Source organism: Mauremys mutica, chromosome 12, assembly GCF_020497125.1.
Source record: "Mauremys mutica isolate MM-2020 ecotype Southern chromosome 12, ASM2049712v1, whole genome shotgun sequence".
Classification (NCBI taxonomy): Eukaryota; Metazoa; Chordata; order Testudines; family Geoemydidae; genus Mauremys; species Mauremys mutica.
Window position 1 is genome coordinate 8,850,063 of NC_059083.1, and position 25,800 is coordinate 8,875,862.

General features: G+C 45.2%; 1 protein-coding gene across 1 annotated transcript; it reads left to right on the forward strand.

Moving 5' to 3' along the window:
• The first annotated feature begins 10,560 nt into the window (after positions 1-10,560).
• On the forward strand, positions 10,561-20,200 carry LOC123345617 (killer cell lectin-like receptor subfamily B member 1B allele B). The gene is made up of 6 exons (XM_044982604.1): positions 10,561-10,705; positions 15,325-15,423; positions 15,798-15,911; positions 18,041-18,195; positions 18,651-18,760; positions 19,617-20,200. The coding sequence occupies exons 1-6, from the start codon at positions 10,561-10,563 to the stop codon at positions 19,735-19,737; spliced, it is 744 nt and encodes a 247-aa protein (XP_044838539.1). The 3' UTR covers positions 19,738-20,200.
• The last annotated feature ends 5,600 nt before the right edge of the window (positions 20,201-25,800 follow it).

Consider the following 25,800-nt stretch of genomic DNA (forward strand, 5'->3'; position numbering starts at 1 on the left):
TCTGAGAGCTTTGCCTGAACAAGGCTTGGGTTGTATAGTACGTGTCATGCTCTGCTGAACAGCAGTTCTCCAGGGGTGAAATGTCCTGCTGAATAGTTGACAGCAACACTGCACGGTACTTTAGGACAAGAACTGAAGATGATCAAGGTAATTGCAGGTTCACTGCAGTAGTGCCTGGGGACCATCAAGAGATGGATGATCCAGCGGTTTAAGGTGCGTTTGTAGGGCTTGGGCAATCTGAGTTTAAGTCCCTGCTCTCCCACAGACTCCTTTTGTGACCTTGGGCAAGTCACGTAGCCTCTCTGCGCTTTGGTTCTCCAGCTGTAAAATGAGGATAATAACCCTGCCCTGCCTCACGGGGGTGAGTGGGGATAAAGATTTTGATGGGCTATGATGATCATGGGTTCCATATAGGTACTTATGATAGGTAGAATGGCCCCCCACTATAGCATGTGTTGTACAAATAGAGGTGATTGTCCCTGCCCCCAAAACTGTAACAGTCTAAATATAGAGGCCAGGGAATGGGCATAACAGAAAAGCAGAGTAAACAAATGTGATGGCTTGTAAATATCCTGCTACTGCCCCAATTATTTGTATTCCTTGGATGGGGTTTAGTTAGGAGGGGATTAGCTGCTGAACAGACAAAGGAAGGGGGCTAAGGGGCATAGGAAAGGGAGAGGGAGGGAAGGGCAGAGGGGAACATGGAAGCCTGACGGGGTGAAGCTGAGGGGAAGGGCAGAGGGGAACATGGAAGCCTGATGGGGTGAGGCTGAGGGGAAGGCAGAGGGGAAGGCATTGGAGCAAACCAGTCCCTGCTGTAGCACTTGTTGAGGAAGCTTCTGCATCTGCTCCTGCAGGCTACTGTCTCTTTGGCCTCTGGGACTAGTTCCTCCATGGACATTTTCTTTCCCCAGATCATGGCTTGGGGTGGGGGGTTGCTGCTGCATAGGTCCTAGTGCTCTTGTAGGTTGAGGTGGGAGAGATGCTCCTGCACAGTTCTGTCTCTAGAGGTATTGGGGGAGGAGAGGAAGAGAAGGGGGTCGTTCCAGCTGGGCCCCACCTCTCCCCCTTCCCCAGCCCAGTGTGGCAATACCTGCTGCAACTGCTTTTGGATCTGCTCTTGCTGTCCTTCGTAAACATGAATTGCAATACTAGTGGGAGTCACTGTTTATTTTGGGTTTTTACCTGCAAACCAGGGAAGGAAAAGGTAGGAGTTCTGTTATCTTTCAGTAATACTATTGTTTTTAAAAGGTAGAGATGTTTATTTTACAGCGATTAAGAATCTCTGTGGTGTTCTTTACTGGACTACAACAGTTTCCAGAGATGATAGATGTTGGTCTAAACTTTTTAATGTTGTCCCTCTAATTCTGTTTTTTATTTTGTATTTTCCACGAGAGTGGGTGTCACAGCCCACATCGAGTTAAAGATAGCCCTGCACAGTTTTCTGCTGTTTGCTTGCTGGTTTGTACAAGAAAGGAAACTGAGCGTTTCACCAGCACAATTAACACTTCAGACTTCTGACACCACAAGCCCCTGAGCCCAGCTACCTTTTACAAAGAGTTAGGCCCTGATTCTGCAAGCACTTCTGCTTGTTTAATTTAAAGCAGGTGCATACTGTTCTTCATGCCAGTGGGACTGCTCACATGCGGAAAGCGAAGCGTCTGTATAAATGTTTGCAGGGTGAGAACTTATTTTGAAACCCACTGGAGAAAACAAAACCAGATGACAATTTTTTCGCACTTCTGGTCACCAGACGGGTGCCATAATGATTAACAGCGAGCAAAGTCTCTTTTGTGCATCATCCTGTTAACCACAAATTCTTCCCCCTTTATTGGCCACCTGCTTTTGCTAAACATCCGCATCATGTTTGCACTAATTGCTCTGCTCACTAAATACATGTTCCCAGACCTCACGGTTTTGCTGAATAACTGCACAGTTTTGTTTCCATCTTTATGCTACTTACTCTAATCCAGTGGCGTCATTTCAGAAATTTTTTTGCGGGAAAGGGGGAAGATTGTGTCAGCATATAGAACATTCTATGCGATTGTGTTCTATCCTGCAAGGTTGGGGAGGGGGAAGAGGAGCATATGGACTTCTGAAAAGTTGGGTGGGGAGCAAACCAAGGCTGGTGCGGGGGCGTGGGGGCAACAGCCCCCTTTGCCCTAGATCAAATAACGCCCTGATCAAATGTTCACCGTAAAGGATCTTAAAGTACCAAAATACTTTACATGCAAACACTCCCCATCATATTGCTTTGTGCTGTAGAAACCTGCACGTTTGCCCTTCCTGCCTCTTGCTCACTTTAACTGCAACTTTACTGTTACATTAATAGTACAGGTCTTTTTGCGTCTAGATTGAGATTTCAAAGCAGCCTGCGGGAGTTAAGTACCCAGTTCCTATTGAATTTCAGTGGGATTTGAGTGCTTAAATCTCAGGCTCGGATGAAATCTCCTAATTTTTTAAAAGGAAACACCATTGAATGAAACATGAACGTGCATTTCGATGTAGTATTTTGGAATAAAACTTTCAGTAGATAATACTTAAAAACATCCCAGGGTTGATGGAGCAGTGGCAGGTTCTGTGGTCACAGTTAAAGACGGCAGATAGTGCCCTGTGACATGGAGGCTTGTATCACAACAGCCTGTTCAGTAGTTGTTGCTGGATAGCACTGAAAGACCCTCCCTTTCATGAGAACAAATTCACTCACATTTTACAAGCAACAAAGAACAAAATTGGGAGATTTTCATCTGAGCCTGAGATTTAAGCGCTCGAATCCCACTGAAATTCAAGAGGAATAATTGGGTACTTAACTTAATGCATCGCATTCAGACTCCTTTACACTGTCTTTGAGGTATTTCAATTACTCTGCTTATAACAACATTTTTTTCATCCTCCGTATCGGTTTCACTGATCTGGAGGATGCAGAGTAAGAGGTCTTTTTACAAAATGTATCTGAAATAACAGAATTGTTATATTTAGTGATCACACAGGAAAAGGGCATAACATTAGTCAGTCGTCAGGCAGGATTTGGTCATTGCCGAGGCTTCTGTGGTATAGATTTCTCTAGTGGAGGTGACACAAACACCAGCCTACAACACAGGCCTGAGGTCAGAATTTGAGGTTGTTTATTAAATAAAGTATTTTTTTCTTAGCATATCGGCCTATGGACACACAACACATTATATTGGTGCAATGCACTAGAGAACCTCAGTGTAAGGGTAGCAAGCTCAGGGCACTTCATTCCCCCTCTCCTTGTGCCTGGCAGCACTCAGGAATAACATGGCTTCTGTCTTATGAAAGAATGATACTTGCCACTTCCCTTTCTGTTAGTGATGGACAACAATCCCACCTGCAGAATCGGAACGGGCCTCTTTGTGAGTGAAGTTTGAAAAATTGTTTCATTTCCATTCCTCATCCCCCTTCCTGCTTCCATTTTAAGCCCCCTATGCACCTTCTATACTGTCTCCTCTCCTTTCTCACCTGTCCCTTGTTCTCCTGCCCTCTTCTAGCTGTAAATGTCGAAGTGCAGAAGCGAAGGAGGGAGTGAATAGAGCAGCTAACAGAATGTTTTTAAAAGCATCAGGGCGGCTACGCTACCGCGCTACATCGGCGCAGCTGGACCGATACAGCTGCCCTGCTGCAGGGTGTCTGGTGAAGGTCAGAGCGCTCTCCCTTCAGCATAATGACTCCACCTCAGCGAGAGGTGTGCACCTTGTTGGTGGGATAGTGTCTCCTACCCACATAGCACGGTGTAGACACCACTTTATGTTGACGTAACTGATGTCACTGGGGGGGGGTGGCTTTTTCACACCAAGTGAGGTAACTTACATTGACGTAAGCAGTAGTTTAGACAAGCCCTTTATGTTTATATAGTATTTTAAACATTTAAAAAAGAGACGAGAGCAGTGGTCCCATCTTCATATTCCCCAATCCATTTTTAAACAACCTTAACTCTAGAGCTGGGTGAAATTCTTTGGCCAAATCTATTTTTTAATTAAAAATGCAGATTCAGGGTGAGTGAAACATTTAGTGAATTCACTACATTTTTTGTTACTTTTTGGTTTGCTGTTTTATTTTTCAAATTTTCGGGACAGTCTGTGAACTGAAAATACAGTTGTTTGCACAGCTTTCCCCACAGCAGCATCAGTGGCGTAGCCAGGTGGAGGGAACAGGGGGAGTGATCCCCCAAAAAGGTGCCACCCACTGCAGCGCTTTTACTCACTTGGTGGCACTTTTATTGATGGGGCGGAGCTCCGGGTCTTCGGCAGCACCTTGGCGGCGGGACCTTCATGTGCTCCATGGGTTTTCGGCGGCATTTTGGTGGCGGGTCCTTCAGTGCCGCTGAAGACACCCGGAGCTAGTGAAGGGCCCGCTGCCGAAGTGCCACCGAAGACCCAAAGCGCTGCCAGGTGAGTAAAGGCGCCAAGAAATTTAAAGGGTGCCACTTGTGTTCAGTGGGAGAGCGGCCGCTGCCCCGCTCCCCCCCTAGCTACGCTACTCAGCAGCATCCGAAGAATACCCACTTTGAAACAACCCAGTTCATCTGAGCCAGGGCTGGAAATACAACCCAACCCCCTATTCTAACTCCAGACAGTGCTGCTTGTTTCCTCACCTGACATGCTGAGTCTTTTAAAGATTTGGCCATTGATTATGATGCCTAATTACGACATGAGATGTCGATAAACTTTGATATAAGGAGTAAGGGGTCAAATTCTCAGCTGGTACGAATGGGCACAGTGACATTGACTTCAATGGAGCTTTGGCAATTTACATGAATCAGTAATCTGAGTCTAGCACTTCCTTATGTGTGAATTATATATTTTTATTTAAGTCTAACCTTTTTGCAGATCCACCTAGCAAATAAAATTATAGGTCTGACAGGGACCTCAAAAAGTCATAAAGTACTGAGGCAGGACAAAATCAACCTAGACCATCCCTGACAGGTGATTGGCCATCCTGTTCTTAAAAACCTCCAATGATGGGAATTCCACAACCTCCCTTGGAAGCCTATTCCAGAGCTTAACTACCCAGAGAGTTAGAAAGTTTTTCCTAATGTCTAACCTGAATCTCCCTTGCTGCAGATTAAGCCCATTACATCTTATCCTACCTTCAGTGGACAAGGAGAACAATTGATCACTGTCCTCTTAATAACCGTGTTATGGGAAAAGAGGAGAGATGTAAAGGACCCCTGCTAAAGGTTGTGTTCTGCTTCCCCGAGTTAGGGTCTATCACCCATAGACACAGCGACAATGACACTTTACTAGAATTAAAGGTGAACCAAAGAGAGTTTATTAACATAACAGTGTTAGGTAAACAAGGATAAAGCAATAATAATAATAACTTGGTGGTCTGAGAAACAGAGGGCTTGGAGCCGGTCTTACTATTCCCCAATACAGACTATGGACTAACAACAAGATTAATATTTTACAGATGAGATGACAATCAGAACAAGGAAAGCAGGCGTGTCCATCTGGTCTGCCACAGCTCCTGATGAGGTGGATCCAGACCTTCGACCGTGTGATGGATGAACACAGGAGGAACTTGGATCAGTTGGAATGATCTTTCAGGTAAGCAGGACCTCAGGTAAGCGCTGATGATGGTACTTGTCTCTTGAAGACTGCACAAACACAACTGACACGGAGTGCCTCTGGGGCGGACAGCACTTGGTGACTGGCGCACAGGGTTTATATACCCAGCAGCATCTAGGCAGATTAGCCAGGTCACGTCCTCAGTCTTTTCCTGCCACAGTTGAAAAGAGCCCCAAAAGCTTAACAAGCAGGAACCCCAATATGGCCCCCAAACAACAACATATACAGATTCGAAATGGCGACGACAGGAAAAATGTCAAAATAACAGTAAATGACAGCAAATGACCATAGAACCTTACAACAGCTCTCAACATATTTGAAGACTGTTATCAGGTTCCCACCCCACAGGGTTCTTTTCACAAAACTAAACATGCCCTGGTCTTCAGGGTCGAGTGCTGGTTTCTTGAGGATTGAGCAAGCTATTGCTGTCACAGCCCTTCAGAGATTCCATGGCCAGAAGGGATGACTGTCTGACCTCACACGGTCGAAGGTCTGGATCCACCTTGTCTGACCTCCTATAAAACACTGGCCAGAGACCTGCCCCAAAATAATTCCTAGAGCAGATCTCTTAGAAAAAAAAATCTGATCTCGACTTAAACATTGTCAGTGAGAGAGAATCCACCACGATGCTTGGTAAGTTGTTCCAGTGGTTAATTACTCTCACTGTTAAAAATGTACGCCTTGTTTCCAGTCTGAACTTGTCTAGCATCAACTTCCAGCCATTGGATCATGTCAGACCTTTCTCTGCTGGACTGAAGAGCCCATTATTAAATATTTGTTCTTCCTGTAGGTACTTCTAGACTGTAATCAAGTCACCCCTGAACCTTCTCTTTGTTTAGCTATATAGATCGAGCCTCTTGAGTTTATCACTACAAGGCCTATTTTCTAATTCTTTAATCATTTTCATGGATTTCTCGGCACCCTTTCCAATTTATGACCATCCTTCTTAAATTGTGGACACTGGAACTGGACACAGGATTCCAGCAGCTGTCACATCAGTGTCAAATACAGAGGTAAAATAACCTCTCTACACCTACTCTAGATTCCCCTCTTTATGCACCCCAGGATCGCATTAGCCCTTTTGGTCAGTGTTGCACTGGGAGCTCATGTACAGCTGACTATCCACCATGACCCCCAAATCTCTTTGAGTCGCTGCTTCCCAGCAGAGAGTCCCCTGTTCTCTAATCATGCCCTGCAGACTTTGTTCCTAGCTGTATACATTTACATTTAGCCATATTAAAATGCATATTGTTAATTTGTGCCCAGCTTACCAAGTGATCCAGATAGTTCTGTATCCGTGACCTGTTCACTTCATTGATTACCACTCCCCCAATTAATCTCCCAACTTTATCAGTGATGATTTAATGTTTTCTTCCAGGTCATTTTTATTAATGTTAAATAGTGTGGGTCCAAGAACCGAACCCTGCAGGACCCCTCTGGAAACAGACCGGCTGGATGATGATTCCCCATTTATAACTACACGTTGAGACATATCCATTAGCCAGCTTTTAATCCATCTAATGTTTGCCATGTTAATTTATAGCTCTCTAGTTTTTAAAATCAAAATGTCACTTGGTACCAAGTCAAACGTAAGTATGTTACATCAACACTATTACATTTATCAACTAACCTTGTAATGTCAACATAAAAAAGATATCAAGTTATTTTGTCAGGATCTATTTTCCATAAACCCTTATTGATTAGCATTGATTATATTACCTTCCATTAATTCTTTGTTAATAGATTAATTAACTAGTCCTGGTAAAGCTCCCCCTGCTGGACACTCACCAGGTTTCTGTGGTTGGGTCCCATCATGCTAGACCCTTGTGCTGTAAGCTACCTGACTCTGAGCAGGCCTCAGCACGCTCTCTCTTTCATTGGCTTCTCTGGCATGCTCCCTGGACAAAGACAGTATGTCTATTGCCCCTTCATGGCAATGGGACCTTGTGGTCCAGTTACCCTAGGGGCCCAGGACCAGTACTGACCTCCACATAGACATCCCAGTAGCTTAAGCACTTTTCTCCAGAGGTCTGACCTTAATGGGTATTTGGGTTTACAGTTGACCTCTCCTGCGAAGTGTGATAGTTGAAGCATGTAACACAGAGGCTTTGCAAATGGCTCCCAAACCAATCACTGTTCTTTTAGATAGCTCCAGAGATGTACAGATCTTGTCAAAACACTAAAACATCTATACACCATTCCTGTTTCACTTTCCTCATCATGCTGGAGTGTTTGTCACGATGTGGGGGGAGTATGCTTTCAGTTCCAAGTCCCCTCCTCTGTACCTCTCTCCTCATGACTTCTCCTCTGGAACGTGCAGTCTGCTCTTTCCTCCTGCCTGCTTCTTTTGACCTTGTTGGTCCCACAGTCAAAGAAGGTCCCCTCTGCTACAAAAACATGCCTCTCTATTCCTCTCTCCTGCTCAAACTTCCTCTGTCAGAGTCCCTCTGAGTCTTTGGTGAAAATCACCACCTGGTTTCTTTGTTTTCCGGTTTGTGGACTTTCTGTTCTCCAAAACCCACTCCCTTCAGACCATCTGGGTCAAACTGGTTCGCCCAGATCAGACACCCTTCTTAGCATACCCATAGTTTGGTCAGAGACCAGGTATTAAGATTAATGATTTATTTTATTTATTCTACAGGTTCTTCCTGACCATGGAAGGAAAGGAAGAGGGGGTGTTATACATCCTGCCAGACACACTGAGGCATTTAGTGATATAGAAATTTCATAAAATTAACCAAAGTTTATAAATTATACATAGACAGATTCCCCAAATCATTTCAATTGCATTTTTCAAAGAATTTGGCAGGTGTGCTTCTCTGAAGGAGGTGTTGATTATTTCCATGAATAGTGGGCATAGCTGTTCCTACCTGACTTGTACTAGCAAGGAGGGGCATGGATCTGTTTCACAGGTTGTATCTCAGGGCTTCTTGAGGTTCAGTACGTATGATGGGGGCAAACTCAGGGATGGTGGGGTGAATAATACAATCTGGTGAGCAATGGAATTTTCTTTCCCAGTCAGCTCCATTCATACATATTTGATTGATCTTGTCAGTGAAGCATGTTGACAGCTCTTCATAGCAGTTGACGTCTGGGTCTGATGTTTGGGCTATGCAGCCTGGATTGCTTAGCCAGTTCACCATGCAAATTAGCTCCGTTGACTATAATTCTGCTGCATGGATCTTGGAGAATCAGATGGGTTGTTTTGCCTCCTTTACTGCAGTGCTGTAGTCATTAGGATTTCTGTACAGAGGGGCAGATTTGCTGCAGTAACAGGAGGGGTACGAGGGATGGACAGAGAAGTGAGGAGGAGACACCTCTGGAGCTGCAGATTTATCAACCAGGTAGTTAATAAACTAATGTTACTAGCAAGCGCTACGTGAGATGTAGAGGTGCCGGCATTACTGCATAAGACCAGTTTCCTCCAACTGTACCTCTTACTTGTCAGGTCACTGTGTGACTAGGAAACCTGATTATTTTCCTGTGGGCAAAATTTCTGCAGAACCTTGGCTGACTCCTACAGTCCAGGGATCAGACACAGGGGTCTGTCCTGTGCAATGCTGAGCACCCTTTCCTCCCATTACTTCAGTAGGATGTCACTCAGTGCCTTGTAGTCCTAGTGCAACAGAGCAGCTTTTCCCTGGGTCAGGTGCAGGTTGCCAAGGAAGTGCTATTACAAGAGTCGGAATATCTCAAAGGAATGATACTAATGATGTTATTGCAGGTTTAGCCATTGGCCTTCATTTAAGCCATGGTGGTTCTCAAAATTTTGCACTGGTGACCCCTTTCCCACACCAAGCCTCTGAGTGCCGCCACCCCCTTATCAATTACAAACACTTTTTTGTATCTTTAACACTGTTATAAATGCTGGAGGCAAAGCAGGGTTTGGAGTGGAGGTTGACAGCTTGTGATCCCCATGTAGTAAGCTTGCGACCCCCTGAGGGGTCCCAACCCCCAGTTTGAGAACCCCCGATTTAAGATAAGTTGAGAAAAGCCCTGGCTGGGATGATTTGGTTGCAATTGGTCCTGCTTTGAGTAGGGGGTTGGACTAGATGACCTCCTGAGGTCCCTTCCAACTCTAATCTTCTGTGATTCTATAATCACAAGTCCCCACTTAAGACAAAGGTGGACGTGAACACTGTGTGGGAGAAGGCTCCACCGTGCATTGTTTGGCCAGAGATATATGTGTGTGTGGATGTGTGAAGAGAAGCATGAGACAGAGCAGAGAGAGTGAAACCGGGGGTGGAGGGTGAGAGGGGAACAGACGCAGCCTCAGCAACAAGCCACTGGGAGCATGGTTTGGCCAGAGGAGTAGCCTAGAGAGAGGATTTGGGTTGGAAAGCTGAAATGAGTTTTGGACCTGTGAACAAGGACACTGGCTCCTGTTTGGTTCCTCCTGTGTTTGGAGAAACAGGACTTTGTACATTCTTTGTAAATAAGATTGCATCAAAGGTAACAGACTCCATCAGCAATTTCTCTTCCTAACTGGGACAACCCACAGAGCTCCCGACTTTGAGCAGACAGTCAGGTTAAAAGGGGTAACAGTGTAGAGCCTGAATAGAACAGCTAGAGAGGGGGGTATGACTGTCCCTAGTGATGAGATAAATTAAAGACATCTGTCTCCAATGGGAAATATGAATTGTAATTAAAAAGTTCTTATTTTTCAATCTGTTTTCCAGTTTAATGTGATGATAAGAATTTCTCATCTTAAAATGTCCAGAGCTTCTGAACCAAACATAACAGGGAGCAGCTTTCTTTTAATATAGGAAAAATCAACAGTTCATCTGATCCCAGTACCAGCTCTAATGTATTGAGAGAATGTCTCAGATTAGCTCGTGCAATTGTACTTCAAACACTTTATCTCTAGTGCCTGGATTTCTCTCTTCGCTTGCTAGGAAAGAAGAAAGTCAAAACCTTCTGATAGACACTTCCTCTTACTGGATACGTCTGTCATCTTGGCTCATGCATAAATATGAGGCAACTCTTAGACAGTCCGCCTTCTTGTACCCTCTCATCTTCCTCTGCACTTGCCATGGCTGGAGAAATAGTATATGCTGATTTAAACATTCCTGGAGCTTTTCCCACTTCAAAGTCACTGCATCCAGCTCAGCACCCCAGTAAGTGTATTTAGCTTCTTAGTTTTGTAGTGGTAGGCTCTCTTTTTTGGTTTGGATTCCACTTTTTTGTTTTTTGTGGGGTTTTTTTGTATTTTTTTGTTTTTACAGGTAGCACAGATATTTAAAGAAAGATTTTTCTAGAAACAAAGAGCAGGTGGGAGTCTCTATGTTCCATTTTTATGTTAGGACTCAGCAAATATGAGGTAATTTACCACCTGTCAGAACTAGGAACTGAATCTCTTTAATGTAATATTGTGAATTTTACTTTAATGTTAATACAAAGTGTCACCGAAATCTTCAGAGCTACTGACAGCCTATACATGCAAATTACATGTGAAGAACAAGACAGCTTTATTTTATGGCATTTTTATACTTGGGGGTGGATATTCATGCTCTATTGAAGATGCAGTACGTAGTGTAGTGGGGTAAGTCAGAGGTAAAGAGCAATGCACTGGTCAAGGCTTGGGAAGACTGAACACAAGGAATCTGGGAGACTCGTTTCAGTGTCTTTCATTTCTTCTTGGAGAGAACCTTATATCACACGGATCAAGGAGAAAAGATTGGATTTGGAAAATTGCTGAGAAGTCAGTGCAGAGGGTCATGGAGGTGATTCCACATGGTGAGGGAAGTGAGGAGAAAAGGATTCATGAAGAGGCAAGTAGGGAGACTGAAGTCTAGTATCCCAGGTTAGGAAATAGGTGAGGAGAAGAGAAAGAAATGAAAGACAACTTGGTCTATAAAGGATGAAGAAAACAGCGGGGGATGCAGCTGGGGGTTGTACCGGTTTCTGAATAGACCTGGAAAGAGAGGATTTGTGAGGAGTCAAGTCATTACACTGCAGAGCAATTAAACTTTGGACAACTCTTAACAAAGATGATCACAGTAGGAAGAAGAGGAAGAAAAATAATAGCTGTCAGTGTTCCAGGAATAATGAGTATACAAGGAACTGGAAACTAAACTTAAAAGGATGTAAAATGTAAATATATAAATCATAGTATAATTTTTTACAAGACTCTCCTGAAAAGGTTGGTATCTGGAGATAAAAAAATCCTAATAATATAATAAAATAGTAAATATATTAGCTATTTTCAGAGCATATTTTCTATAAATAGAGTCAGGCTACTAATGAGAGGCCATTTTAGATGACTATTATGCTGTTAATCTTAGAATCAAAATATATAATGCTGATATTTCAGTTGACAAGCAAATTAAATACTACTAGTTCAGATATTTTATCACTCAGTCTGTGTATAGTACAGTATATGCAGGATTACATATAAAAAGTTAAAAACCATTACTTAGTTTGCACAGTGAAGCATTCAAAAGTTAGGAAATGCCAGACATACAGTTGCTGTACAACCTTAATTCTGCCTCACTGTGCAACCATCTTGTGTATTCAATGAGGCAGGGATCCTTTGGGAAAAAAAAGTAGTCTTTAATTACATGCACATACATTGTCATAATGGATATGCACAAGGGAGCAGAGATAAGTTTCCTGAGGCAACTGTAAATCTGGCATTTCTTAACTTTTGAGTGCTTGACTTTGCAATCTAAATAACATTCTTTTGAGAAAAAACAATGAGAGGAGTCCTTATGGCACCTTAGGGACTAACACATTTATTTGGGCATAAGCTTTCATGGGCTATAACCCACTTCATCAGATGCATTATAGCCCACAAAAGCTTGTGCCCAAATAAATCTGTTAGTCTCTAAGTTGCCTCAAGGACTCCTCGTTGTTTTTGCTGATACACATTAACATGGCTACCCCTCTGAAATCATTCTTTTGGGAGTTTTCTTTGTATGTAATGTACTAGATTTTTTTAAAAGGAAAAGGGTAAAACCAAATTCTGTTATGTGCCACTGTAGCAACCCCCATCATGTATTTTCAGCAAAGTTTGAACCCTGAAGCTTCAGCATTGCAGCACAAACTGCTACTGCTTGAACAACAAGACTAATTTAATTAGCTGGCTTCAGCAAAAGACTTATCACAGAGGGAGGAAATAGACCACTGGGTTCAGGTGTTGGGTTTTGGTATGGCTCTTGGGGGAGCCCAGTCCGTGCCAGATCTCTCTCCCTTCAAGCCTCCAGAGTTGGAACTCCTGTCCCTTGTAATGCACCCAGGCCACTGGGGTCATGAGCTGCGTCCCGGATGCTGTTGGGGAAAACCTGACCCAGCTCTCTGCCCCCAGGGAGTTGGGGGAGCTCCAGCCCCATGTGGTTCCCTCTGGGGCTGGAAAATGAAAATGGGTTGCTGTGGCCAGGAGGTGGGTCCCTACACATGTCCTTTACTTTCCTTGGAATCTGGAGCTTAAACTGTGGAGCCACAGTAGTTACATTTGTCAAAGAGTTTCTAGTATAAGCCTAATTTTTTAACACCATCTCTCACCTCCCTCTCCCCCTCCACATTTTATCCTGAAATTTGTTAATCTGGGGCCAGACAAGAATTTTATTTTTATTTTTTTGAAAATCTGAAGTCAATTTAACAAATCATTTAATTATTTAAATTAAACAGAAAAGCAGCTTTTTTACTTTTTAAAAAATACACCACTTTTTTGTCCACCTATGTCTCTAGAATATCTTGTTCTATTAAGGTCATACTTTTTTTTTATTAAGTCTCAGTGAGAACTCTCACATAAGATGGACTTCTATGAATAATGGGCTACAGTTTTAAAAATTACTTGAAGTTAAGTTCTTTGATATTGAAAGTCTTCTGTTGTGATTACAAACTCAGTGGAGCCTAGAGACTGTTACTTTTTTTATTTTAAATTACGTTTTTAAAGTCTCTAGCCCTTTTCCTCTTTGAAGACAGCTTTGAAAATGTAAAGTGATTTCTAAGGTTGTACTTCCTGGTGTTTTTTCTAATTTTTTTACAATAGGAAAATATCAGAGCCATTTTAAAAGCACCAAACATTAGAATGTCAAGAAGTGAATAATTAAGGGACTGAGCATGTTCTCTCTGCCACGGTCCATTGATGATTTTCTAAGTCCTTCCCTCACAGCCTTTTTGCACCATTCGACCAACCATCACTTTCTTCCCTAAAATTTGAAAACTGTGTGCAAATGTCAACATAGCAAGTTACTAGGAAACAAGTTTCTCATTCAAAGAATTTACTGTTCAAGGGATTTAAAAACCGAATCATGTTCAGAAATTATTCTGCAGATTTGAATAATGAAGTCAAGATAGTCACAATCTGCTTGCAGATGTAAAGAGAAAGAGAGGTGACCTGTTTTCCCAGCTCAAGTTGTACCTTTCCCATGACCAGAAGACGCTGCTGTACAACATGAATATTCGTAAATTTGACAGACTATGCAAAAGGAAGGCGATGCAAGGGATCTTTCCTCCAAGAATTTTCAAGCCCCACCAATCACTGATGCAGGCCAGATATTCAGGAATTTGTTCAAACCTTAATTGAGATGACAAACCCAAACCTCCTGCCCCAGTAGAACTCTAGGTTTTGGTGGAAGCTCCATCAGCCACTGTCTGCTCCAATTCTGGTGCCTCATCGATCAGCACTGGCACTGGCTGAGCCAGCACTGGCCTAGCCTACTGTCCCTCCACACTGCTTTCTGAGACGATGACGTGTGGGGCAGTGATGCTTCCAGGACATGGAAGAATCCCCATTTGGGGACACTACTATGCCCTTGTCCTGCATGAGAACATAGTCTTTGTGTAGTGCCACCTCCTGATGACTAGACAGTTTCAAGAGCATCTCAGAAGAGGGCCAATACTCGGAGCTCAAGGGAGGTACCTCTGCAGTGGAGCTGTTCAATGTTCTGCAGGCCCAGGTGAAAGAAAATGTTATTCCCACCAGACAGGGGCTGACAAATCCTACAAAGGACGTTTGGCTGACTCTTGTGCCTTTCCCCCTCGTCTCTAAGAGAACAGGCCAGATGTATCCTGTCCCATCAGAAAGATGTCAGTTCCTTCAACAACACTGTACTCCCAACTCTGTGAAGGTGTCAGTGGCCCAGGACAGGCCCAGAGCCTTGCCTTCTGCTCTCACAAACAGGGAAAGGAAAGGATTTGTCTCCTTTGGCTGTAGGGAATATTGCTCAGGCTCTCTAGGACTGTGAGTCTTGAGTTACCAAGCAGTAATGGCCAGGTAGATCTGTGCTCTCTGGGATACCCTGAACCCCTATTGGAGTCTCTTCCAGAGGAACAGAAGCAGGCGGCTAAGGGCACCGGTACTGGAGGGGCTGTACAATGGGTAAACATCCTCTTAACATGACATATGATGCCTTGGATACCAATACAAGGGCTGTGGCATTTTAGGGGCCGCAAGGCTGCAAACTCTGGGGAAAAAACCCCACACCTGGTTAATCAATAATCAGAAGGAAACCTCTTGCTTGACCATTGATGTGAACTTGCTAACTAGTAAACATTAGTTATCTTTGGTATTTTCTTCAGCTTTCCTCTACTTCCATCTAGTTGGACAATTAATGTTGCCCTTGTGAGGGTGATGTGTGGCCTCAGAGTTTTAAACTCTGAGCATGATCATTTTCTACCTCATATTTCATGAGCCTGAACTTAATCCTTATCTCCAGCTGAGCAGCCTACAACGGAGAAGAAGTTTCCATGTTTCATTATGAATCTTTACACTAGATTTTGACTCTTGCAGAAATCCCTCAGTGCCCACGCTGGCATCGGATGGCTCTATGGCTTGGATGGGCTGGGAACATCATCCTGGCGGCAGCTGTGATCGTGCTTGGTGTTTGGGGTGAGTATCTCAGCACCACAGATTCATTGGCTCAGAGAATTCTCCTCTTCCCCTGCAATTCCATTTAGATTCTATATTTTGGCCTCCAAAACGTTTCTGAATAAATTACCAGGCATTTCATCACTGCCATAGACATCAAAAGTGTTACATAAACAAAGTAGAGTTGAGAGCTTGATGCATGAAACATGCATTATTTGGCTGTAACAGCTCCACTGTGAGAAGTGCAAAAATGTGGAATAACCTTGCAATGGATAATAAGTCAGATTCCATCTCACACTGCTTCTCTGTCCCCATTGTAACTGGACAGATCTCCCAGGGTATTTGGTGAGTTGATACTTTTTACCTTCTCTCTTTTGTTACATGTCCTTGTGAAGGTCAGACTGGAAGACAGGGAACAACAAATGGAATTGAATGTAATTCCAGCCTGAAGGATTCCCAGTCTTGTTCGAATCAAAATTTGTATCCAAAGCCAGACAACAACTCAACAGGTAACTGTATCTGCTATTCTTTGCGCTCTTTGCAACGTTGTGTCCACCTGGAAGAACACTCCCTCCAAACTTGCTGATTGAAAATTCAGCTACTGTGTCACAATAACTTATACATAGCTGAGATGTGCCAGAGCTTCATCTTCACGGCTTTATTTTTCTTGTCATTTGTTCCGTTTGATGGCTGCAAAATAAATACTACAGCTGGCTGAAACATTTCTGATTCTTAATCAGAAAAGAGGGTTTTGTCAAATTTTATTTTTCATGATAAAATTTATTTTTCAATTTTCTGAAATTTTTCCAAAGGGGAAATTTTCAGAGAAAAACTAAATATTTAGTTTCAAAATCATGGCCTTTTCCCCACTTTCCTATACATTTTATCTTTTTCACATCTTTTCTCCAGTGGGGAGGAAAGCAAAAAACGGGAAAACCCTCTGATAATTTGCCAGGGAAAATCCCACGTTTCAGGCAGCTCTGATAAATAAGTTTTCAGCTGTTTGTGCAGAGTAGTAGGAGTGATATCTAGTGGTCATTCAAAGTACTTCTAATGTGTACAAAACAAGCACATTTTATATCCTTTCACTTACCATTGTAGTGTGATCACATGTGGGGTGAAACTTGCTAGCTGTTTAGTAGCACACAACATTATACAATACCACAGGAGAGGAAGTGAAAAACAATTCCAAATCCCAGGTAGTTTCAAATGTTTTTGCATGGTGCAGCATATTTTAACACAGAGCACCTAATGGATGCCTGCCTTCCCATGTGTAAACTCCCAGACCCCACCCTCCTCACCTCTCTTTTGCAATCCAATAACATCCCAATGGCAACTACAGAAGTTGCTCATAGGAAAAGTAGTACACCTCTACCCCGATATAACGCTGTCCTCGGGAGCCAAAAAATCTTACCGCATTATAGGTGAAACCGCGTTATATCGAACTAGCTTTGATCCATTGGAGTGCACAGCCCTGCCTCCCCGGAGCACTGCTTTACCGTGTTATATACGAATTTGTGTTATATTGGGTCACGTTATATCGGGGTAGAGGTGTACTGGGAAAGCATTACATGTAAGTGTAGCTGTCTTGTAGTGAGATACAGCAGCTGGAAACAAGGAGAAGCCAGGCACATCTGACTTGTCAGCTTTCATGGAGCACCTACAAGCACCTCATAGACCATAATTTGGAAATATTTGCCACATCCAATTGAAATTTCCAGAGAGATTTTTAGGGAGGAAAAAAATGTAGTTACACAAGCTGGTAAATCCTCTGTTAGTCAAAAGAGGATGCTGGGATTTTAATGATCACGAGTGTAGACACAGCCATAGTGGGGCAGTGTCCGAGCTGGTTTTAGAACCCAGGTGTTCAGCCTCCCTACTCCACCACTAGCTAGCGCTGGCTTTCCCTATACTGACTTTTGAGGCACTGAGTACAGGTATTCAGGATGTGCATTTGCAGATTATACGTGAGGCTTGTAACACCACCTGGTAGCAGCAATCCAGGAAACTAAAGGCCCATCCGTCATGTGCCCTGAATGACACAGGTCTGGTGGAGAAAACTGGTATGTGACTATGTAATTACGGACTGGATCATAATGCATATGCACAAGGAGCCCAAGAAAGATTGCACAGGCAACCTTAATTCTGACACTTCCTAACTTTTGAGTGCTTGACTTTGCAACCGCAATACTGTTCTTGTAAGGTGGTTTTGTGTGTGTTTGTGTGTGTGATCAACACGCAGCCCTCAGAGCTTCCTATGAGAATCCCTTACCTCCCTACTACTACTTTTAAAGTGCTCCAGAAGTGGTTCAGCAAAGAAGGTGACAATTTTGTTGTGTCTTTCATTTCAGTGATTCGGTGCTCCTTGGGGGGAAATGCATTGTGTGATACTGAGCCTGTAAAATGTGAATGGTGTGCCCGAGCTTATGAATTCCTATTCACATTACAGCTCTGCCAGAGCACGTCTCTCCTGACCCACACCTCCAATGAGCCTTTCCTCAAACAAACAATGAATAAAGAGAAATGTCTTGGCTGAGAATGTTTATCGTTTGAAAGCCATTCGTGAACAGAGGGAAGCTAAGCATTGTTCAGAAGCTTCCAGCCTATTTAATGCTGCCTTTTCCATGTCTATTTCTAGAGGGCTGTGGGTGCAAACTGTGCCCCGCTGACTGGCTGCCACACAAGAACAAGTGCTATTGGGTCTCTAAAGAAAGTAAAACATGGAATGAGAGTCGTGAGGACTGCTCAGCGAAGAGCTCTCAGATGCTCATGATCCAAGACAAGGAGGAGATGGTACAGTAAATAAAAATGGCTTAACCCACCCCTTGAGAAGAAATGGGTTTTTTACCCACGAAAGCTTATGCCCAAATAAATCTGTGAGTCTTTAAGGTGCCACCGGGCTCCTTGTTGTTTTTGTGGCTACCGACTAACATGGCTATCCCCTGATACTTGAGAGAAGAGTGTCGCTAGATGTAATGTAATACAATGGGCTTCCAGCAAAACAACAATGCCCCAGCTGTATGACATTTGGCTTAAGAAAAATCGATTACAGAGCACATTAAAATATCATTGATATGTGGAAGGGAAGAAGGGGGTGAGACTGGGAAAGGGAAACATCAGAAATTGGGTTTATATCTATTGTAGAGCTGTGTAGCAGGTTTTCTTCTGTCATTTGCTGAGAGAGCAAAGAATCCAGAGAATTCTAGCAGGTTATATTCACCCAGACTCCTCCGTCCTGTCACTTACAGGTGTATGTACTGAGTATTCCACAACTGAACCTGGTCTGGCTTGGACTCAGTGTAACATCCCCAGAGAGGAAATGGACCTGGGTGGACGGCTCCACATTTGATGAAACACTGTGAGTGTTCATGGTTCCTATTCTGGCTCTGAAACTGAGTGTGTTTTGCATGGTGCACAAGTGGGAACACAAGGTTAGTGCTCTCTAGTGCTAGCAGGAGCAGGGGCTGTCTGTGAGCCCAAGTAAAGTTAAACAGCAGGCAGAGTCCTCCCCATGGAGAGATGGTCAGTCTCAAGCCCCCGTGTGCTTGCAAGACCACAGGATAAAGGGGGGTCAGGCCAGGGTCTGTTTGGAGAATGGGCATGTCTGGGACGACACTAGTTTAAGCACAATCCTTGTCTTGCTGAAGAGGCACTTAGCTGTTCACGCCTATGTTAGCTCTCAGCTGTGCTATTTTGCCTGAGTAAGGTGGCCCTTGTCCAGCAATGCGCTCGTTAATGCAGGGTCAAGGTCCCCTCTCCTGCTGAGCAGCACATTTTACCTTCACCAAGGCTGCAATGGGGGTGGGGAAAGTGGCGGTATTTTCCCAAGCCCCACCCACCAACTAAGCCCCACCCACTCCAGACACTGCTCAGTGCACATGGCACAATTGTACAAAATAGAACCACACAGGCGCTGTTGGGCTCCTCGGCTTGGCTCCCCAGCAGTGGGGTTTGAACACACCCACGGGCAGTGTTGGTCAATCATTGCGGTTGGTTTTGCAAGTGGACAAGTGTTTTCCAGCACTGAACTGAGCCTCCCCAGCTCCTTCCCCACTCTGGGAGGCACGTTACTAACTAGGGCACTGTAGAAAAGTAGGGATGAAGGAAGCTAGTTTGGAGATAGGCCACCGCTCCGAACAAGGGATAGCTGCTAAAGATCTTACTCATTAAAGCTAAACACCCAGTGACGCCTCAGCCTGCTCTTTGTTCCCCAGGTTCCAGCTAACAGGCGCTGCTGACAGGGAGAGCTGTGGGATGATCACAGGGAACCACACTATTTCAGAAACCTGCACGGCTGTAGCTAAATGGATTTGTGAGAAAGTTGCCCTGAAATAAGCAGTCACACCAGTGAGCTGCACTTCCGTAACTGAAATAGCAAGCACCCTTGTTTATTTTCTAAAAGAAAAACATTTGCTAATTAAAGAATTCTAAAGCCTCCGACAAACTCATTTTCCAAGGAAGATCCATTCACTTGTTCCTCAGGAGCTGGGTCTGATTTCACGAGGAGCTGGCTGCCTCCTGGGCATCGTGTGAGAGCAGACACTCTTGGCTCTCAGGAACAGTTTGAAAATTAAAAGTTGTAAAGCCCCAATGTCACCACTGGAGACCTACGTGCCATCTGGCCACATCTCAGAAAGGCGCCGTTTTGAACATTCTTCCACCCTGCCCCACTTTCAGCCATAGCCTCTAATTCTGTGGGAGATTTAGGGGAAGAAGCACCAGTTTGTATTCCCACATCTGGTAGTTGCTTACCATTTACGCACCCCAATCTGGGTACACAATAGTTCTCGTCACAGATCCACAGGGTCTGGTCTATGCCCAGCCTGTAACTAGCACCTTTACTGGGCTGGGCCTGGCCCGTGGTCTCCAGGACTCTGAAACTGGGCCCTCAGCAGCCAGCTATTCCTCTCTCTCTCTCTGTGGCTCCCTGCAGCGATTCCAGACTCCTACGGGAGGCTTGTGTCCACTGTACCCCTGCAGCACACACTGCTCCCAGGGAGCATGTGCAGCAGGGACCAGGCAGCCTTTTCAAAACAAGGTAACAATTTATTAGTCACCTGGCTACAGAATCTGTAAGTTCTTAGGGCAGCATAGAGAGGCAAAGGTTAAGGCCTGGTCCCCAGTGGCCAAGCCAGTGCAATCAGCCAGCCAAGCTAGTATGGGATCCATTTTTGTCTCAGTCTCCTTATCAGTCCCAAGGGTGAGATTCTGTCTCTCCCCAGAGGCCAGCCCTTCTCCCAGCCATCACCTTTCCCCTTTGTTCTCTAGCTGGGGCCTTTGTCCTGCTTCTCTTCCAAGATGTGACAGGGGAAATCTCCTTTGTTTTAGTTGGTGTTTGCTAGGTCTGAACATCACGGCCAGTGGGGTTCCCATTGCCTTTCAAAATTCTCCATTGATTTGGGTCAGTTTCTACCAGTCCTTTAATGACCCCCCTTTATACCACCCGGACAGCTGTGTGACACAAACACCTCCTGTCTCTTAATCTGCCCCCAAGAGCAGATTTAACCCATTTGCACCCCGTGGGTAGCAATGCAAAAGCACACAGGGAAACTGAGGCACACAGGTGTCAAAATATTACAGGAAATGCCCACTTTGTCACAGTATTTGCCTCCGAAAACACCCTTGTAGGTACAGTTCTTTGTGTGCTAATCTACAGTCCACAGTGAGACCTCCCATTGGAAAATCTGATCCTAATCTTTGCAGATACTGCTCTGGGAATTCACAGGATTCAGAGCTGGCACTTGCTAGCCATTGAGAGTCATTGCTCTCTGCCCATAACCTGCTCCTCCAGTCTGACCCGCCAGTTTTTCTGGTGGTGGGGGCAGGGCAGGGCAGTGTCACTGACTCACAGCATCTGTGCTATGCTCGAACCTTCCATCAGTCTCCTGCTAGTAACTACTTTAGGGTCCTGGACCCCAAGGATCCCCACTGTTCTGCAACAGCCAGACTGTAACCTCAGTGACTCTGAAACCGGAGCCTTGGAGCTCAAGCAACCCACTTGGCAACTGAACTGAGGTAGGGTTCTGTTCAGACTTTCCTCTCCAGGGTGCAGTGCCCTCAGTGAATATCTGCAGCGACCCCAGGCAGCCTTTTCAACATAAGGTACCAATTCATCAGTCACCTGCAATACAGAAGCTGAAAGGCTGTAGGCTAGCATCAAAGAGGTAGCCTTAGGCCAGGGATCAGATGGGTCAGGGTCCCATGGGTTCACCATGCCTGCTTCCGTGGGGTCCACCTTTGTTCTCTCCTTGTCCTGCTCTGACTCCAGCAGCAACCTCACGCCTTTGTTGTCCAGCCACATCCAGGCTCAGGTGCTTCAGCTTCCCCCTTTGGTAGTGTGACGTTGCACTCCATAGGTTTATGGAAATATGCTTACGAGTGTAAATATAATGTAACTGGAATATGCTTTATGCAAAAGCTCTCTTGTAAATTATGATTACAGAGCTTATAATCCACTGAGTGTGGTCATCCTATTTGTATGAATGTATCATTCTTGTGTCTAAAACTAGAAATATGAAGTATTACTCTGAAGTCCTATTGTAATTATGCAAAGTGTGGGCCATTTATGGTGGCTTGGAATCTTAATGGTTCCCATTAACTAGGACAATTGATTGCCAATGGCTCTGTTTACTTGCAAAACTTCCTGGGTATGTGCAGGCCAGTACTGGAAGGATGAAGGCTGGGGTCTCACAGGACATGTGACCATATCACATGATACTGGAATCCATCTTAAACCTGGTGCTTTTTTATTTAGAAGGAGAGGTGGGAACCCAGAGAGACACAAAGGATTCCTGCTTTGTGCCAAAGCTATAAAAGGGGGTGGAACAGAACAAAGGGGCCCAATCATGTGAAATCCCTTGCTTTTCACCTAAGATGCCTGGTGGAACTAACAAGGTCTGTACCGGGGAAAGGATTGGGCTCAGACTAGGAAGGAGTCTAGTCTGTGAAAGAAGCTTATTGGAACATCTCTGAGGGTGAGATTTTACCTGTATTCAATTTCTTAATGTATTAAGCTTAAACTTGCGTGTTTTGTTTTATTTTGCTTAGTAACTTACTTTGTTCTGTCTGTTATTACTTGAAACCACATAAATCCTACTTTTTATACTTAATAAAATCACTTTTGTTTATTAATTAACCCAGAGTAAGTGATTAATATCTGGGGGAGCAAACAGCTGTGCATATCTCTCTATCAGTGTTATAGAGGGTGGACAATTTACCCTGTATAAGCTTTATACAGAGTAAAATGGATTTATTTGGGGTCTGGATCCCAATGGGAACTGGGTGTCTGGGTGCTGGAGATAGGTGACCTGCTGAGCAGTTTTTGGTTAAAGTCTGCAGCTTTGGGGGCATGGACCAGACCTGGGTCTGTGTTTGCAGCTGGCAAGCGTGTCTGGCTCAACAAGGCAGAGTTCTGGAGTCCTAAGCTGACAGGAAAAATGGACTCAAAGGCAAATTCAGCACGTCAGGTGACAGTCCCAAGGGGGTTTCTGTGACCGAACCCATCACAGGTAGGTGTTCATGCCCAGGCATTGAGGTTTCCATTGTTCTGTAGGGTCTCCCATTCAACCATGTGGATTGGAACCTAGACAGCCCTAATGGCTCCATGTCCCAAACACCACCTGCTTTCTCTGGCCCAGGGGAAGCATTTTAAGCCCCCTGCATTTATTGTTCAAAAAAGTAAATTCCCACTTTCATCACAGGGGGCTATGGTGGTAGATGGGGGAGAAAAAAAGGGCAGGGAGGGAGGGGAGCCTGCAGCAGGAGCCCCAGAAGCTGGCAGGACCAAGCTTCTGCCCCAGCAGCTGCCCAGCCCTGGGGCCTCCTGTCATTTGGGGACCCGATGCCAGGGCACCCTGTGTTTTACTGTAAATCTGTCACTGCATGGGGGGGGGGGAAGGGTCTGGAAGAGCGGGGCTCTGTCTGTGGGGGACAGACTGGCAGTTAGTCAGGGACGTGGGGGGGTTGGGAAGAGCGGGGCTCTGTCTGTGGGGACAGACAGGCAGTTAGTCAGGGACGTGGGGGGGGCGGTTGGGAAGAGCAGGGCTCTGTTTGTGGGGACAGACTGGCAGTTAGTAAAGGATGTGGGGGGGTTGGGAAGAGCGGGGCTCTGTCTGTGGGGCACAGACTGGCAGTTAGTAAAGGATGTGGGGGGGGGTTGGGAAGAGCGGGGCTCTGTCTGTGGGGACAAACTGGCAGTTAGTCAGGGACGTGGGGGGGGTTGGGAAGAGCAGGGCTCTGTCTGTGGGGCACAGACTGGCAGTTAGTAAAGGATGTGGGGGGGGAGTCGGGAAGAGTGGGGCTCTGTCTGTGGGGACAGACTGGCAGTTAGGGACATGGGGGGGGTTGGGAAGAGCGGGGCTCTGTGGGGGACAGACTGGCAGTTAGGGATGTAGGGGGGGGTGGAAAGAGCGGGGCTCTGTCTGTGGGGGACAGACTGGCAGTTAGTCAGGGATGTGGGGTGGTTGGGAAGAGCGGGGCTCTGTCTGTGGGGGACAGACTGGCAGTTAGGGATGTGGGGGGTCGGGAAGAGCGGGGCTCTGTCTGGGGGGACAGACTGGCCGTTAGTCAGGGATGTGAGGAGGGTCAGGAGGAGCGGGGCTCTGTCTGTGGGGACAGACTGGCAGTTAGTCAGGGACGTGGGGGGGGTCGGGAAGAGCGGGGCTCTGTCTGTGGGGACAGACTGGCTGTTAGTCAGGGAGTGGGGGGGGTTGGGAAGAGCGGGGCTCTGTCTGTGGGGACAGACTGGCAGTTAGTCAGGGACATGGGGGAGGGTCGGGAAGAGCGGGGCTCTGTCTGTGGGGACAGACTGGTAGTTAGGGATGTGGGGAAGAACGGTGTGGAAGAGCGGGGCTCTGTCTGAGAGACAGACCTGCACTTGGATTCATAATGGCTGGATGGAAGTTTCTGTAAGAGCAACTTCCATTCGTGAAGAGCCAACTGTCAGCCAGGCATAAGGGGGGAAGGAAGGTTCTGGAAGTGCCGAGTTCTGTTTGTGATGTGGGCGGGGGGGGGGGTGGAAGATACTGGCAGTAAGTCAGTGATGAGGACAGTGGAGGAAAGTTTGTGACAGAGCTCAGCTCATGGGATGGGGGCCTGCGGGTGGTGGGGAATTGACTGGCAGTTAGGGATATCACTGGGGCTGTGGAGGGAAGTGGGGAAGATTTTGGCAGGGCTGGGGCAGTTAATAAGATGGAGGCAGAGGACAGACTAGCAGGGAGGCAGGTCAGGGATGGTGTGTGGAGGACAGCTTTGAGAAGTAATGGGGTTTATTAGTGAAGCACAGACTGAATGGCCATCAGGAGTATAGAGATGGAAGGTTCTGGAAGAGCTTGGTTTTGTTGGGGGCAGAGCCTGACAGTTAATCAGAGATTGTGGAGTCGGGGGCTAGAAGGTTCTGCCATAGCCAGGGCAGTTCCAGGAGGTGGTGGTGGGATGGGGGTGGGGTAGAGAATAGACCAGCAGTTAGTCAGGAATAGCACAAGGGGGTGGGAAGGAAGCTCTGGCTCTTAGTTTCGGGCAGACAGTCAGTCAGGGGTGTGTTTGTAGGGATGGAAGATTCTGGAAGAGCAAGAGTCTGACTGTGAATGGGAAACAGAATGAGGGGTAGAGTGTAGGAATGGGAGGCTCTTGCAGAATCGGGGGAGTTACTAAGGAGGTACAGACGTGAACAATTGAGAACGGGTTCTGGCAACGCATGAACGGGAGACAGATTGGTGGTTAGCAGAGCTGGTTGAAATTTTCATTCCGAGCCTTTTTTTGTTGTCTTTTTTTATCAAAACTAAAATAGAGAAAAAATTAAGTTTACCTCGGTATTGCATTTTTGTCTAAAAGCCAGAATATATTGATGATTCAGTTGCCAGAACTTGCAAATTCTTCCATTTTCAATCAAAACCTGAAAGCTTGATTTAAACAAGGTTTTTTTTGTTGTGTTGAAATTTTTCACCAAAGAAAAAAGTTTTCAGTCAGTTCTATCAGTTATTGCAGGATATCACAGCACCTGGAGAAGCGGCAATTAGCTGAAGGGAAATGCTCCCGAAGTACTGGATAGAGCAGGGTAGGGAACGGTTTTCCCATCCTGTGGGAATTTCTGCAGTCTTTGAAGTCTTGCAATCCTGAATCACGACAAAAAGTCAAAATCCAACAATTTTCATGAACCTGGAGGAGAAAAAATATTGAGGTCAGTTGAAACACTTGATATTGACCTTGAACCTTTTTTTAACTATAAATTAACTAAAATTTCAAAATGAAAAGTTGTTTTGAATCAAAAAATGAATCTTCATTTTGACAACATCACAACAGGACACTTCAGATTCAAAACTTTCTCACATTTCTTTCAAATCAGGAGGTTTGTCTCAAAACTAATCCTTCCCGCAAATAGTTTTGGTTTTTCTGATTTGA

What these genes read in the sequence shown, in the direction of transcription:
- LOC123345617 (XM_044982604.1), top strand. Translation starts at nt 10,561, where the DNA reads ATGAGGCAACTCTTAGACAGTCCGCCTTCTTGTACCCTCTCATCTTCC. An exon ending in GCATCCAGCTCAGCACCCCA is followed by an intron (nt 10,706 to 15,324) that starts GTAAGTGTATTT and finishes TGACTCTTGCAG; the next exon opens with AAATCCCTCAGTGCCCACGC. An exon ending in TCCAAGACAAGGAGGAGATG is followed by an intron (nt 18,196 to 18,650) that starts GTACAGTAAATA and finishes TGTCACTTACAG; the next exon opens with GTGTATGTACTGAGTATTCC.